Source organism: Ruditapes philippinarum, unplaced genomic scaffold, assembly GCF_026571515.1.
Source record: "Ruditapes philippinarum isolate M1 unplaced genomic scaffold, ASM2657151v2 ctg11835_1_1_1_1, whole genome shotgun sequence".
NCBI classification, from domain to species: domain Eukaryota; kingdom Metazoa; phylum Mollusca; class Bivalvia; order Venerida; family Veneridae; genus Ruditapes; species Ruditapes philippinarum.
The window spans coordinates 13,886-27,521 of NW_026856413.1; the positions used below are offsets into that span (position 1 = coordinate 13,886).

Below are 13,636 nucleotides of genomic sequence, written 5' to 3' on the forward strand. Positions count from 1 at the left end.
AGTATAGAATTCCGCCCATAGTTAAGACCATTCCTTCCCAAGAAAATTTCAAAGTTGAAAATTCTGTCCATGATGAAATGTTTAAGTATAAATTCTGCTCCAAATAAAATTCCAGCCGGAATTTGTCTAGTTTTCCGCCCAGAAAAGTGAACAAAATATTTTTCTTGTGAGACAGAATGACACGGAATTTGCGTTTCCGCCCCTGGTCCGCCCAGAAATCACTGATTCCGTGTCAATTCCGTGCCAATTCCGCCCAGAATCCGTGCCAAAATTTCGTACAGGTGAGGAAGATGTGAGACAGAGCTCTCTTGAAATAAATGTTTTAAATGTGCTCTGGATATTTATTCAGAGGAAGAATTGTTGCTTTTATGAAAGAGCGAAGAAACATTAATGACAAAACTGTAAGTATATTTCTTTTACTTTATCATATCACCACATACTTTTTATACGCCCGAATAACTTTGGGACGTACTTTCGGGTTGGTATGCTGTTGTCCGTCGTCTGTCCTCATGATTACCACACGATAATGTTTTCAGGAAATCAATGATTTTGTTTATCGTTGGCATGTTAGTATTTTATATCAAAGCACAAATTAAGGTTGATTTTCGCTGTAATCAAGGCATAATTAATAAACAAATATTTGGTGAAATTATTAATTATCATAGGATACTTTTTTAGGATTTCAATTTTCATCTTGATATTTCGTATACAAGTACATAGAGGATATTTGTTTGTTTTGCATGTAAGATTGAAATATAATTTCACTGAGTGAACACCAGATGTAATATTTTCACGAGTGGCGTAGCCACGAGTGAAAATATAATAGCTGGTGTTCACGAATGAAATATATTTCAATCTTATCTGTAAAACAAATAAATTTTCTTTTTATTTCATGCATTTTAAGTGATTTTAAGTATCTGATTACTGATTTTGCTGCGTAACGTCGCGCATTCTCCTTTGTGACGTCATCATATCATGACGTCACGTCATCAATTTTGTAATATAGTTCTGTTAAATTTCTCTAATTTTGTTAGATCTACATTTTTAACATAATTTTTTGATGACATCGATTTTCTTTTTCTAAAGAAACAAACTTGACGTATGACGGCATTTATTTCTGCCTGTTATTCTATTTAGTTATGATTTTCTTTTCATCCGCATTCAGATATAGTCCGGCTACAGTGAAAATTATATTTTATAAATTTCACTAGTGGTTTATCGGAATATAATCATCTGATATATTTCAATAAAACACTGGAAAGCATGAAATAAATTATATTATAAAACGAATGTTACATTTGATCTTATTGCGATCAAATTCTTAGTACATGTATAATTAGTAGAAAAATGTCCATTTAAGGTAAAATTTCCATGAAATTACCGTTTTCTGAGGATTGCAAGATTTCAATAATTGTGTTTATATCACGTTGATTTTCTCTGCAAACAACTTATTACAAATTTGAAGTTTCATTATCTTCTATTTCTAATCTGTTATTTTGTTACCTCAAAAATAGACTGTATAGTTTTTTTTTATTCGGACGAAATGTATAAATCGGTGCCATTTACAATTTCGCTTTTAGAAACATTTTGTCTCTGATAATTCTTGTAAATATGCTATCAGGCGTATGTTGTCCAGTCTCAGCCGCCAGTGAATCGTTAGCAAATGGTGATTTTGATAGCTTTTTGTTTGCTATTATAATAATTGTATCGAAATTAAAAAAAATATAGCAACCATAGGTTTTCCACAGCAACCAGTGACCACCACAGAAACCATGTGACTTTCATAGCAACCGTTGACTTCCCATAGCAACAACAAATTTCAATAGCAACAATTGACTTTCAATAACAACCAATGACTTTAACAACAACCATTGATTTACGAAAGAAACCGGTAACTTTCATAACAACCAGTGATTTCCAGAGCAGCTATTGACTTTCTATAACAACTAATTATTACTATAGCAACCATTGACATTGCAGTCATTGACTTCAATAACATTGCCTTTCCTTAGCATCCAGAGAATTCCTAATTCCAACTATCTACTTTCTGATGCAGTGACTTCCATAGCAACAAGTGATTTCTTTAACAACCATTTTGTGTTATAGCAACCTGTGACATTCATATTAAGCACTGTCTTTCCATAGTAACAATTGACTTTCATAGCTACTTTCTATTTTTCTTAGCAACTATTGTTTTCCGTAGCAACTCTGATTCATAGCAACCATTGACTTTTCTTAGCTTTCACAGTATTCATTGACTTTCGACAACAACTAGTGACTGTCATACCAATAATTGCTTTTCCATTTCAGTCAGTCACTGTTCAACCAGTCACTGTTTTAAATGAAAACATTTTATGATGCAGATATTAATTTTGTGATACCAGTTTTAAATTTGAAAAAATAGACCTTATATCTGCTTTTTGTTCAGAGTTAACAATAATTATTGTTCCTTGTTATTAAGGGCATTTATGTTCAGATCAGCGATATAAGGAAAAATCAATGTACTATTGTCCTCATTAAATCCCCAAAAATTGATATTTGCCATTTCCAAAACAGAACGCAGATCAATGTCATTTAAGAAGTTCAGGTTACCTAATGTAATATGAACCACAAAAGACGTGTTTTGCAGATACTACTCCAAATACTTTTAAAGTTCTATCTTACACATATTAAGCACCTTTCAAGTATTAAAGTTTCCTTTAACATTAGAAAATGTTGGTTTGAATATTTTTTTTACATTACATGTACATATTTAATCGGATTTTACAGTGTTTCATTTCTCTCATATTCGTGCACCAATTTTCTCAATTTATAGAGAAAAACTCCCAAAAAGCACCTCATTATTGTGAAGTGTACATGAGAGATAAAGTACAAGAATATGTTTTGACAGGGAAAAAAAGAGTTTAAATTAATATTTTCATCCTGTCTGTTTTAAAGAAAATGGCGAGCTATAATTATGACCACAGGCTCGCCGTTGAAGCTGTTGTCGTGCAAAAATTAAAATGTAGCACATTTAAAGGTATCAACACAACACTTAAAATATTTTTGAAATACATGTATATTCTCAATATGTATCTTTCTTTATCCAAGAACATAATTATGTCTGACTGTAACACAAGAAGACTACATACAAAATAATACAATTTGAAATTTATTTTACAGAATGCAAAATGTCGGTAGATAGAGAATATTTATCGCTGAGCTTAACGAAGGTGTTCAATGATATTGGGGTGAATGAAGGAGGGGTGTTGAAAAGAAGAAGATCACAATTACTAAGCGAGTCTGTTCAAACTATTGCATGCAGGACAATTGGTACTAATGCAACTGTCTTCAATCTTGGGAGTCAGAGTGAAGGTGCTACTACTATAGGACTTACATCAGACAAAGATACACTTTTCTGTTATCACAGTCACAATATCATACAGGACTGGTCAGAGTGGGAATATGGCAAAGAAAACTACCTCATGATACAAGATGAGAACACAACCCCTGGGTATTGTTTCCTACAACTGCTCCGACCTGATGAACCTCTTCCTATGCCTGTCATACCTTTTGGAGACAATGAAACGGTTGGTTGTCTAGGAGGAAGAATGTTGCTTAAGAACAGTATGATAGATTTCGGTATTCTTCAGGGTTCTAGGCATGGACCATCCATTGCTTTACAAGGAAAGTATACAATGCTGGATAAAGATGTAGTGATAGCTTTACTTTGTAATTCATGGCCTCAATCAGCATCAGGTTGGTTAGAGAGACAGGGTTTAGGGGAATGGCCGACACATGAGATGAGAAGATCTGCAGCCAGAACAGGATGTTTTGTTGTTCCAACCGGAAGTAAAGTCAGTTTATATCCTGAACTGGAATGGAGAATATCTACATCCCTAGCTGAAAGATGTCTAATGTTCGATTTAAATATAACACAAATAAGATGCTATGTTTTATTGAAAATGATTCTGAAATCTTTCTTGAATCCTCGAGGTGAAATTAATGTATCAAGTTTTATGTGTAAAACAGTTCTATTACACTGTATAGAAAGCACAGATTCAAGTACATGGAAAGAGAACAATTTATTTACATGTTTAACATACTGTTTACTGGAATTGCACAGTTGTGTTCAGAATGACCATTTGTCACATTTCATTATACATGAAAATAATTTGATGGCAGGGCAATTTACAGATGAGACAAGACAATTGCTTTCCAAAAATATCAGTGATTTTATGGAGAGTGATGGACAAATGTTGTTAAGAATTGATATTGATGACCTTGGACGCAGACTGCAAGTTCAACTGAATTTAGTACCACAAAGAGCGTATAATTTCCAGTCTTCTTTTAAAATGTGTGACAGTCTTTCGGCTATCCAGTACATCAACCTTGCTTACGAAATAAGTTTACATTACAAAAACGTTTTGAAACATGTTCATTTATTCAATGATACAGGCGTTAGCACATTGAGGCAATATACAGAAAATCTAATAAGCTACAGTGTAAATGGTCAAAGATTAGAAAAGGCAGCCTTTAAGATCTTTGCACCTTTTCTGTATACAACATATGGAACTGTCCTAGCATCATCCAGCATTGGTAAAGGAAATCAAGTGTCACCTGAAGCATTGGTGTGGCTTTCAGCTGGTTTTAACTCAGACAATTCATCTAGCAGACTTAAACTGGCTTCAGTAGTCTACAGTACAGGAGATTTGAATAAAGCTGAACAAATACTGAGACAAACTGAACACCACTATTACTCTCATCCTGTTTTACCTATATGTGCCTGTTGGGAACATGCTGTTAGAGTAGTAACTGATGACTTTGGAAGAGTATGCACAGAACAAAATGAAGACTGTATCAAAGATATTACAGCATTTTGTGTTAGATTTATACCACAGGAAATCTACTGTGTTCCTCAAGAGTTACAATATGAAATGTACAGATCTACACATGATGGGATGTTCCACAGAGGTCCATTTGACTGTTGGATGGATTGGGCTGTAGTTGACCCATTACCTTTCCTTTACTTCCTACAATACAAAGCTTACAGTCGTCTTCGAAGACAAAGGGAAAAACAGCATGCACTGGATAACCTTTCTAAAACAATTGAGATGGATAAACGTATTAAATATCTTTGGCACAAAGAAACAGCTCTAAACCTACTTGGACAATGTCAGGAACAAGAAGAGAGACATCAGGAAGCATTGGAATGTTACATTCGTTCTCTTCAAGTCAGAGCAAGAAATAATGTAGCAAGTATCCATATTTGTAAGCTTCTCTCACGCTTACTGAATCAGAAAACTGTTTGAAGTTTTACGGTAAATAAAAGAAAAGACCAGTATGGTCATGACAAATGCAACACATACAATGCGTCCTCCATTACCTGCCAAAGCTTGAGCATAATTGAATGAGAATCGTTATTGAAAGTCACTTCGTTTTTTTTCTTATACGAGAGAAATGCAGGTGTCTAGTATTGTTTCGTATATAACAAACGTATACGTGAAAAGATATTTCGTATAAGTGGTTGATAAATGACGTGTTTTTGTTTTGGGTGTAAATAATAAACAAGAGTTTGTTGTTTAAATGTATATATGGATTTGAGATAGAAAAAGATAAAATACCTAAAAAAAAATAGTGTTAACTAAACAATTACATGCTAGTTCTCCAATTGAGAATATTTCAATTTTAAGTCAGGCGGTGCTGCCCAGCCCCCATATCTTGGAAATCGGTTCTAGTATTTTTTACTAAATCTTTCCTTAGATTAAATAACATCAAGGCAGTCATTTCTCCTGACAAGCTTCGTGTTTAAGTAATAATTATCATTTTGCATTACCTTCATATTGAATTGTCATTATGTCACATTAGCTTCATGTTTAAGTTGTTCTGATTTTCTATTATTTTGCGTTGACATTAAATTGCATTACCATCAACTTGAATGTTAAAGAATGTTTTAATGAAAAAAAAAATTCATTGAGTTTAGATTATTTAAACAGTCGTAAAGCACACCATTAAATGGTATACTTTCTTTTTTATAACATCCAAATTTTCACTTAATTTTTTATTAAATGTCTTTTCCATTTATTTATATTTTGGAAACAGATGCAGATAATTTAAAACAACAAAACTGTTAAATTGCACATGTTCTTTTAACATTTTTTAAATAGGCGGAATCTTAAATAAATTAAAAAAAGTTGTTTAGAAACTTGTTTGTTTGGTTTTTTTCTCTACCTTTTTTAAGAAAGTCCCTCTGATAAAGATCACGTCATCTACAAACTAGAAGGAAACTTATTATAAGATGTATTGGCTTACATCCAGGATCTACTTTTTAAACTTATTATAGTATAATTTAATACTACCATATATGGACACAACTGCACAAACCACATTCAAATGACATTGCAATGTTGTGTTTAGGTAAAAATAGATTTCATGGGGAAAATATACATAAGTATAAGGTTTATTGACCGAAAGAGAAATAAAAACGTTGACTTGATGTCATATGAAACCCACTTTAATGGGTATTCCAGTAAATTATAAGGAATATATCCAAAACATTTTTAACTCAGGCCTTTCTCTGTTCCAAATATGTTATGCTATGTTGCGTATCCCGTGCCTTATATAGTTATATATGCATTATTATATATGTTCTGTGATTTTTATACAGTTTCGAACCAACATTGTTTGACTTTTTGTCGGTTTGGTTTTACGGTTTCCAACACAATTTAGTTCATGATTGTGGCGCCAAATCGATTTTGGCTAATGTCGGGTGTTACAAACATGAAGTTATAACAGGGGTCTAAACCACCTTACCTGCTGAAGCTAGGATATGCATAGACTCCAGTAATTTGAATCCATTTCTTTGCCTATTTCGATCACGCAGGGATAAACAAACGTGGGTTGCAATTCTGATCCCCTAACTGTTGAAGGCAACTCCTCAGCCTCATCAGCCTCAATGGTGAAAATTGTTTTACTTTGTGGTACAATTGTGCCCGAGAATGTATAAGAACGTCTTACATATCAGTCAACGGAGGTTTTTCCACGCACTGCCTAATAGAGAGAGGCAATCTAAAAGAGATCCTCAACAATAGAGTAAAGGACCAATGACCGTCTATTAACAAAAAATAAGAAAAGAAATTGCAGCTTATCGGTCGTGTCCGTTCTGATTAAAACCAGCTCATAAATTGCTGAATTATGCGTTAGGATTAAAATTGGATCTAACATTTTAATAAAAACAATCATTTTTATCATAAAATATATTGTCAATAACTGGAACTACATATTAAAACCTTAAAGATAGTTGTTTTAACAAAGGAGGGGGGGGGGGGGCGGGGAAGATGTCATTACAAACGGATAATAATTACTTTCACCTACAGTCATGAAAACAACAGGAATTATTGAATATAAAAAAATCACAAAGTGTAGAGTAAAACCCATAAGGAAATAAGATCTGTTACTTAACTTGTGATCTTTATTGTTTTCAACTTCCTTATTTAACATTTTTGTGGGATTCTGTTTTCAACAAAGCTCGAGAAAATTTCCGTAGAAAATAAAATCACGGAAATATCACTTTATCTTAAATACTCATATCATATTATGATAAAAAGATACAATCGCTTGAATATTTAAGTTACAATATCGCTATCATTTAGTCGTCTCAAGAAAAAGTAAAAAATTGAGACATGCCGCAATTTACACCTAAGTACTCAACTCATTTTCAAACTCAATAAAATAAGATAATACAAAAAATGATGAAAATTCGATATATTTGTATTTCATTGTACTTAATATGAAGGAATGTCCATAACAACAAGAGCCATGTTCACATGGCCATCCCCCGCCGAATGTTTTTGCTTATTTTAAAAATGTTCGTGTAGTAGCGCAGAATAATTCAATCAAAAGATGTCTAAAGATGAAAACTAATGGCTGAAGTGATCATAAATTTGAAACCTATGTGATTACTGATAGCTGAAAATAACAAAGGGCAATAACTCAAAAATAATGCAGGGTAGGTTATCATTCTTGTGTGCTGCACTCCTACTCAATGAGATCTATCCACCTATGAAGTTTCAAGTTGATACCTCTAACACTTTTTGAGATAAAGTATGAAAGGGCAACGACTCAAAAAATATCAAGGGTAGAGTTATCATTCTTGTGCACAGCATTGCTCCTCAATAAGATCTATCTTCCTATGAAGTTTCATGTTGACATCTCAAAGACTTTTTGAGTTATACTCCACTCAGGTGAAAAATTAAGTATGAAAAATAACAAAAGGCAATAACTCAAAAATTGCATAAATCTTAAGTGAAATATATAAACCCATGAAGTTTCACGTTGATATCTCAAAGGTTTTTTTAGTTATGCTCTAGACAAAAATTAAGTTTGAAAAATAACAAAGGGCAATAACTCAAAAATTATGCAGGTAGATTTATCATTCTTATGTGCTGCACTCCTCCTCAATATGAACTATCCACCTATTAAGTTTCAAAGTGATACCTTTAACATTTTTTTAGTTATGCTCCACTCAGGTGAAAAATTAAGAATGAAAAATAACAAAGGGCAATAACTCAAAAATTTTGAAGGGTAGAGTTATCATTCTTGTGCACTGCACATCTCCTGAGTGAGATATATCCACCCATGAAGTTTCATGTAGATATCTCAAAGGCTTTTTGAGTAATGCTCTGGACAAAAATTAAGTTTGAAAAATAACAGAGGACAATAACTAAAAAATTATGCAGGGTAGAGTTATCATTCTTGTGTGCTGCTCTCCTCCTCAATATGATCTATCTATGACGTTTCAAGTTTAGAACTCTAACGCTTTTTGAGATAAGCTCCAGACAAAAAGTATGAAAAATTACAAAGGGCAATAACTCAAAAATTATCAAGGGTAGAGTTATCATTATGGTGCACAGCATTCTTCCTCAATAAGATCTATCCACCTATGAAGTTTCATGTTGACATTTCAAAGACTTTTTGAATAATGCTCCACTCAGGTGAAAAAATAAGTATGAAAAATAACAAAGGGCAAAAACTCAAAAATAATGAAGGGTAGAGTTATCACTCTTGTGCACTGCATACCTCCTGAGTGAGATCTATCCACCAATGAAGTTTCATGCTGATATCTCAAAGAGCTTTTTCAGTTATGCTCTGGACAAACATTAAGTTTGAAAAATAACAAAGGGCAATAACTCAAAAATTATGCAGGTAGAGTTATCATTCTTGTGTGCTGCATACCTCCTGAGTGAGATCGATCCACCCATGAAGTTTTATGTTGATATCTCAAAGAGCTTTCCCTCACGTCCTTAGCACAACAGTACTAGCTCAATTCTCAACATTTAAAAGTTCTTTACCAACTTCACGTAACCTATAATAGAGATAACAGTTTCCAATACATCAATTTATTATTCTTTTATTCAAATTAGACATACATTTTGTGTTTTCAGTAAAAATTTCATAGATTTCAATAAATTTCTGTGATTAAAATATTAAACTCAAGGATGGGCACAGTATGCCTTTAATAAAATATTAACTTTCTCAACACTCGAGCTTAAATATATAATGATATAAACTATAAGATATGAAAGGAAAGTAAAAGGGAGAGCGACTTTACTAATAAATCACGTCTGTATCCTGGCCATTGATTCCCGTATCAGACATTCCTTTATGTGATATGTTTCCACCATAGTTTGCATGAGTACACGCACTGCATGTTTGTTTTCAATAATTTATCAACAATCCTCATAGTTCAGTTTTAGTGTCGAGTATTTGCTTGAAAAAACGAACTTGAGGAAATCATAGTTATATCAAATACTTAAATGCATGTAGTTCATTCTCAATGATACTTTAACATTGCTAACTCTGCGGTTAGCCAGAGTTGCTTACCATTCACGGTATACATGTTATCTAGGAAAATCTGCTGGATGGGCCGACTGCAAAAAAACAAGCTTTTGAAATCGGCGTATAAAACAGAAAAACACAAGATCACTAAGAGATACGAACACCAAATTTCTGATGTTGAAAACTAATACCAGTAATTAAATATAGACATCTTGCCACCAGCGGTTGCAGCAATATACTTAGTAATCAGGAGATTTTTGAAGGTAATCTACCTTACTGATTGGTGTGAAAGAAAAGGGAGAGGGCCGATCGCTAATGTTGTAAGAACTTCGGCCAGACTTGTTTTGCTAATTATTATTTCTAAAATATGTTATTACTGTGTATATTTAGAATTTATATAAGCAATAAAATATAATTAAATTAAGAGTAAAGATACAGAGACAACGATACCTTACTGGTGGACTTTCTGCGTTAAGAAGATATAATTATAAACATAGACTAGATAGCAGCACAAAATAATGTAAATGCTACAAAAGATGAAAAATATACAGAAACACAGACATTTAATTTTACTTTTTTCAGTAATTCAGAAGATAGTCCTAAAATTATTATTCATTTAAGATTTAAAAGAGAAAAACCAAGACAGAAAAATATCAATAATAATATTTAATTAGGTTAATAAATGATCACGAATTATCACTAGATAACTGCAAACTTGCTTAACACTAATAAACTATAGAATGATATATTAATCAATCCACAAAGAATTACTAATCATTATATATATTTACCAAAACGCAGTACTAATATAACTAAATGCAATAAAACTTATTGCTAAACCAAATGGCCTTGGGTGGGTGGGCAAAAAGACTTACTACGAAATAAGTAACAGAATGGTGAGCATTTTTTTTTTTTTAATTCGTTTATTTAAGGTCGCCGCCGGAAAGCCCATATGGGCGACCGTACACTCAAGTCGGGTCATCTAGAGCGTCCCGCCGAGATTTTTCGTCGATTTTTTCCAGCTTTACTGGTGGAGGAAGACCCCAGGTGCCCCTCCGGGCATTATTTCAGGCACGAGCGGGCACCTGGGTAGAACCACCGACCTTCCGTAAGCCAGCTGGATGGCTTCCTCACATGAAAGATTTCGACTCGAGTGAGGATCGAACCTACAGTGGTGAGGGACCTGTGATCTCAAGTCAGCGACTTTAACCACTCGGCCACGGAGGCCCCTAAAAAAAAATGGTGAGCAAGAGCAAAATAACCTTAATATACAATGTAGGTATTTAAACAACCTATCAAATATAATAACACAAATTTAAATTAATCCAATCAGAAGTCTAAAAAATAAACCGTTGACCAACGAGATAAGCTGATATAACCAGAGGTCAACTCGATTCAAATAAAAACTTTATCATTCACAAGAATTAATCGATTTAAACAGGTGTATTAAAATACGCTAAATTATGATTTCTAGCTTTGGTTAACCTTTTGTTAAGGTCCATTTTCTAAGTAACTATGAATGCTATTTACTGCAAACTTGATATATTAGTACATACATGTTCACTGTCAACATAATAATTATACCATTTAAGAAGGCCTGACAAACCTAAATTTCATTTTAGAAAAGTTATGCCTCTTACCTATTTATTTTTCTTTCAATGTCAATTTCTCAAAGTTAATCACTCTAAACTTGGAATGCTTTTTTTTCAGTTTTGAAATTGGAATGCATTTCTAAAGGACAGGGAAATTTTCTAATTTTTTTTATTTGTATTCCTAACGTAAGCCTTAAAGTATCGAATGAAATACGATAAAGTATTTAATTTTATCCTATAATTATGGTGCTTTATTTAATTTTACCCATGAAATATGGTGCTTTATTTAATTTTACCCATGAAATATGGTGCTATATCAGTCAAATATATTTCATATTTTTTAAAAATAAATATGAAATATAAATATGAAAGTGGGCGGAGTCAAAACTCATATTTATTTTAAGGGACTTCTTTCGCCATTTTGTTTGAAAAATCTGATAAATACAAAACAACTTTTTGCTGAAATTTGTTTTGAAAACTATCTAGAATGATAGAAAATGGTCTCATTAAGAAAATTATTCCGAACACCAATATCTTTTATTCAGTCATTAAAGCTGAACAGACGTTTTTAGAGTTGTTTACGTGACGTCACAATGTAGCGCTAAATATCGCGTGCAAAACAAGACAATAATTATATTACTGCGCGCTGTACAATTGCAGTTGCGTAGCAAGCAAAGGGGTTCGTAACCATTTTTCTTTGATAATGAAATTAAATAAAAAGGTTATTTTTTCGTTTTTCATGAAATATGGTATATATTTTCACTCAACATGATAAAATGCCACATATTTTCACTTGCCGTCCCGGCTCGTGAAAATATGTGGCATTTTATCATGTTTCGTGAAAATATATTCCATATTTCACTCAAACAAAAAAATATCCTCTTATTATTTAATTTTACCCATGAAATATGGTGCTATATCATATTTTTTTTTTGAATAAAAATGAGATATAAATATGAAAGTGGGCGGAGTCAAAACTCATATTTATTTTAAGGGACTTCTTTCGCCGTTTTGTTGAAAAATCTGATAAATACAAAACAACTTTTTCTTGAATATTGTTTTGAAAATTATCTTGCATGATAGAAAATGGCCTAACTAAGAAAATTAATCCGAACACCAATATCTTTAATTCAGTAATTAACGCTATACAGACGTTTAAACAGTTGTTTACATGACGTCACTATGTAGCGCCAAACAGGGCGTGCTTACGCATAAATTATTGCGCGCTGTACAATTGCAGTTGGTAGCAAGTAAGGGGATTCGTTACCATTTTCTTTGATAATGAAATTAAATAAAAAGTTATTTTGTCGTTTTTTGTGAAATATGGTATATATTTTCACTCAGCATGATGAAATGCTACATATTTTCACTCGCCGTGCCGGCTCGTGTAAATATGTGGCATTTTATCATGTTTCGTGAAAATATATTCCATATTTCACGCAAACGAAAAAATATCCTCTTAATATTGAAGAGGCGTTACAATGCGAACCAAAAGGCGTAATATAATTCGAACGATCAAGCGGTATAACGTGGAACAGAAGGCGTTATAACGCCTATTTAATACCATATTAATGCTTATCAAATGGCCTAGTAACGTAAGAAAGGAAGTAAAATATTTACATTTCTAAAAGGTATTGACTTAAAACTTGAATACTCTGTTCACTTTCAAATCTGAAATGTATTTATAGAGTATTTGCCTTTTCCTAGAAAACCGTAGAAGGTATTCAGCATGAAATTGAAATAGGTGTTGGTTTTCAAGGGCAGGTAGGTCTGATTAACAGAGGCATGCCTCCTTTTCCGTGTTGTTTTAATTTTGCTATCCAGCTTTGAGAAAGGTGGAGCGTGCTGTCCGCAGATAGCTCTTGTTTTGTTAGTTGAAATCATATGACTTTGAGAACCATTATATCCACAAACTGAGGGGAGAAGAAAAACGAATACCTCATATATGCTTCAAATCGTTTACTCAACCGTATCTATAAATGGACAAGTTTTGATGTGTTTAAATTTCATTGGCTTTCAATGCCACGCTTCCCTGTATTTTACAGTGAAACTATTATTTAAAACAGGTATTTTGTACCAAGTCAAACAGAGGGGGCAACAAGAGCAACACAGCTACATGATATTTTCGTCATTATGATAGTTATTTTAACATTTTGGAAAATGGAACATACACTATCATTTAAAATACATTACAGAGTACAGTGAACGAAGACTAAAAGAGTAAGATT

General features: G+C 32.8%; 1 protein-coding gene across 1 annotated transcript; it reads left to right on the forward strand.

Moving 5' to 3' along the window:
• Positions 1 to 283: 283 nt before the first annotated feature.
• LOC132746428 (uncharacterized) lies at positions 284 to 6,140 on the forward strand. Its single transcript, XM_060735557.1, has 2 exons — positions 284 to 401; positions 3,163 to 6,140. Exon 2 carries the CDS (start codon positions 3,171 to 3,173, stop codon positions 5,289 to 5,291), a length of 2,121 nt encoding a protein of 706 aa, XP_060591540.1. The 5' UTR covers positions 284 to 401; positions 3,163 to 3,170; the 3' UTR covers positions 5,292 to 6,140.
• Positions 6,141 to 13,636: the final 7,496 nt, after the last annotated feature.

What these genes read in the sequence shown, in the direction of transcription:
- LOC132746428 (XM_060735557.1), top strand. Translation starts at nt 3,171, where the DNA reads ATGTCGGTAGATAGAGAATATTTATCGCTGAGCTTAACGAAGGTGTTC.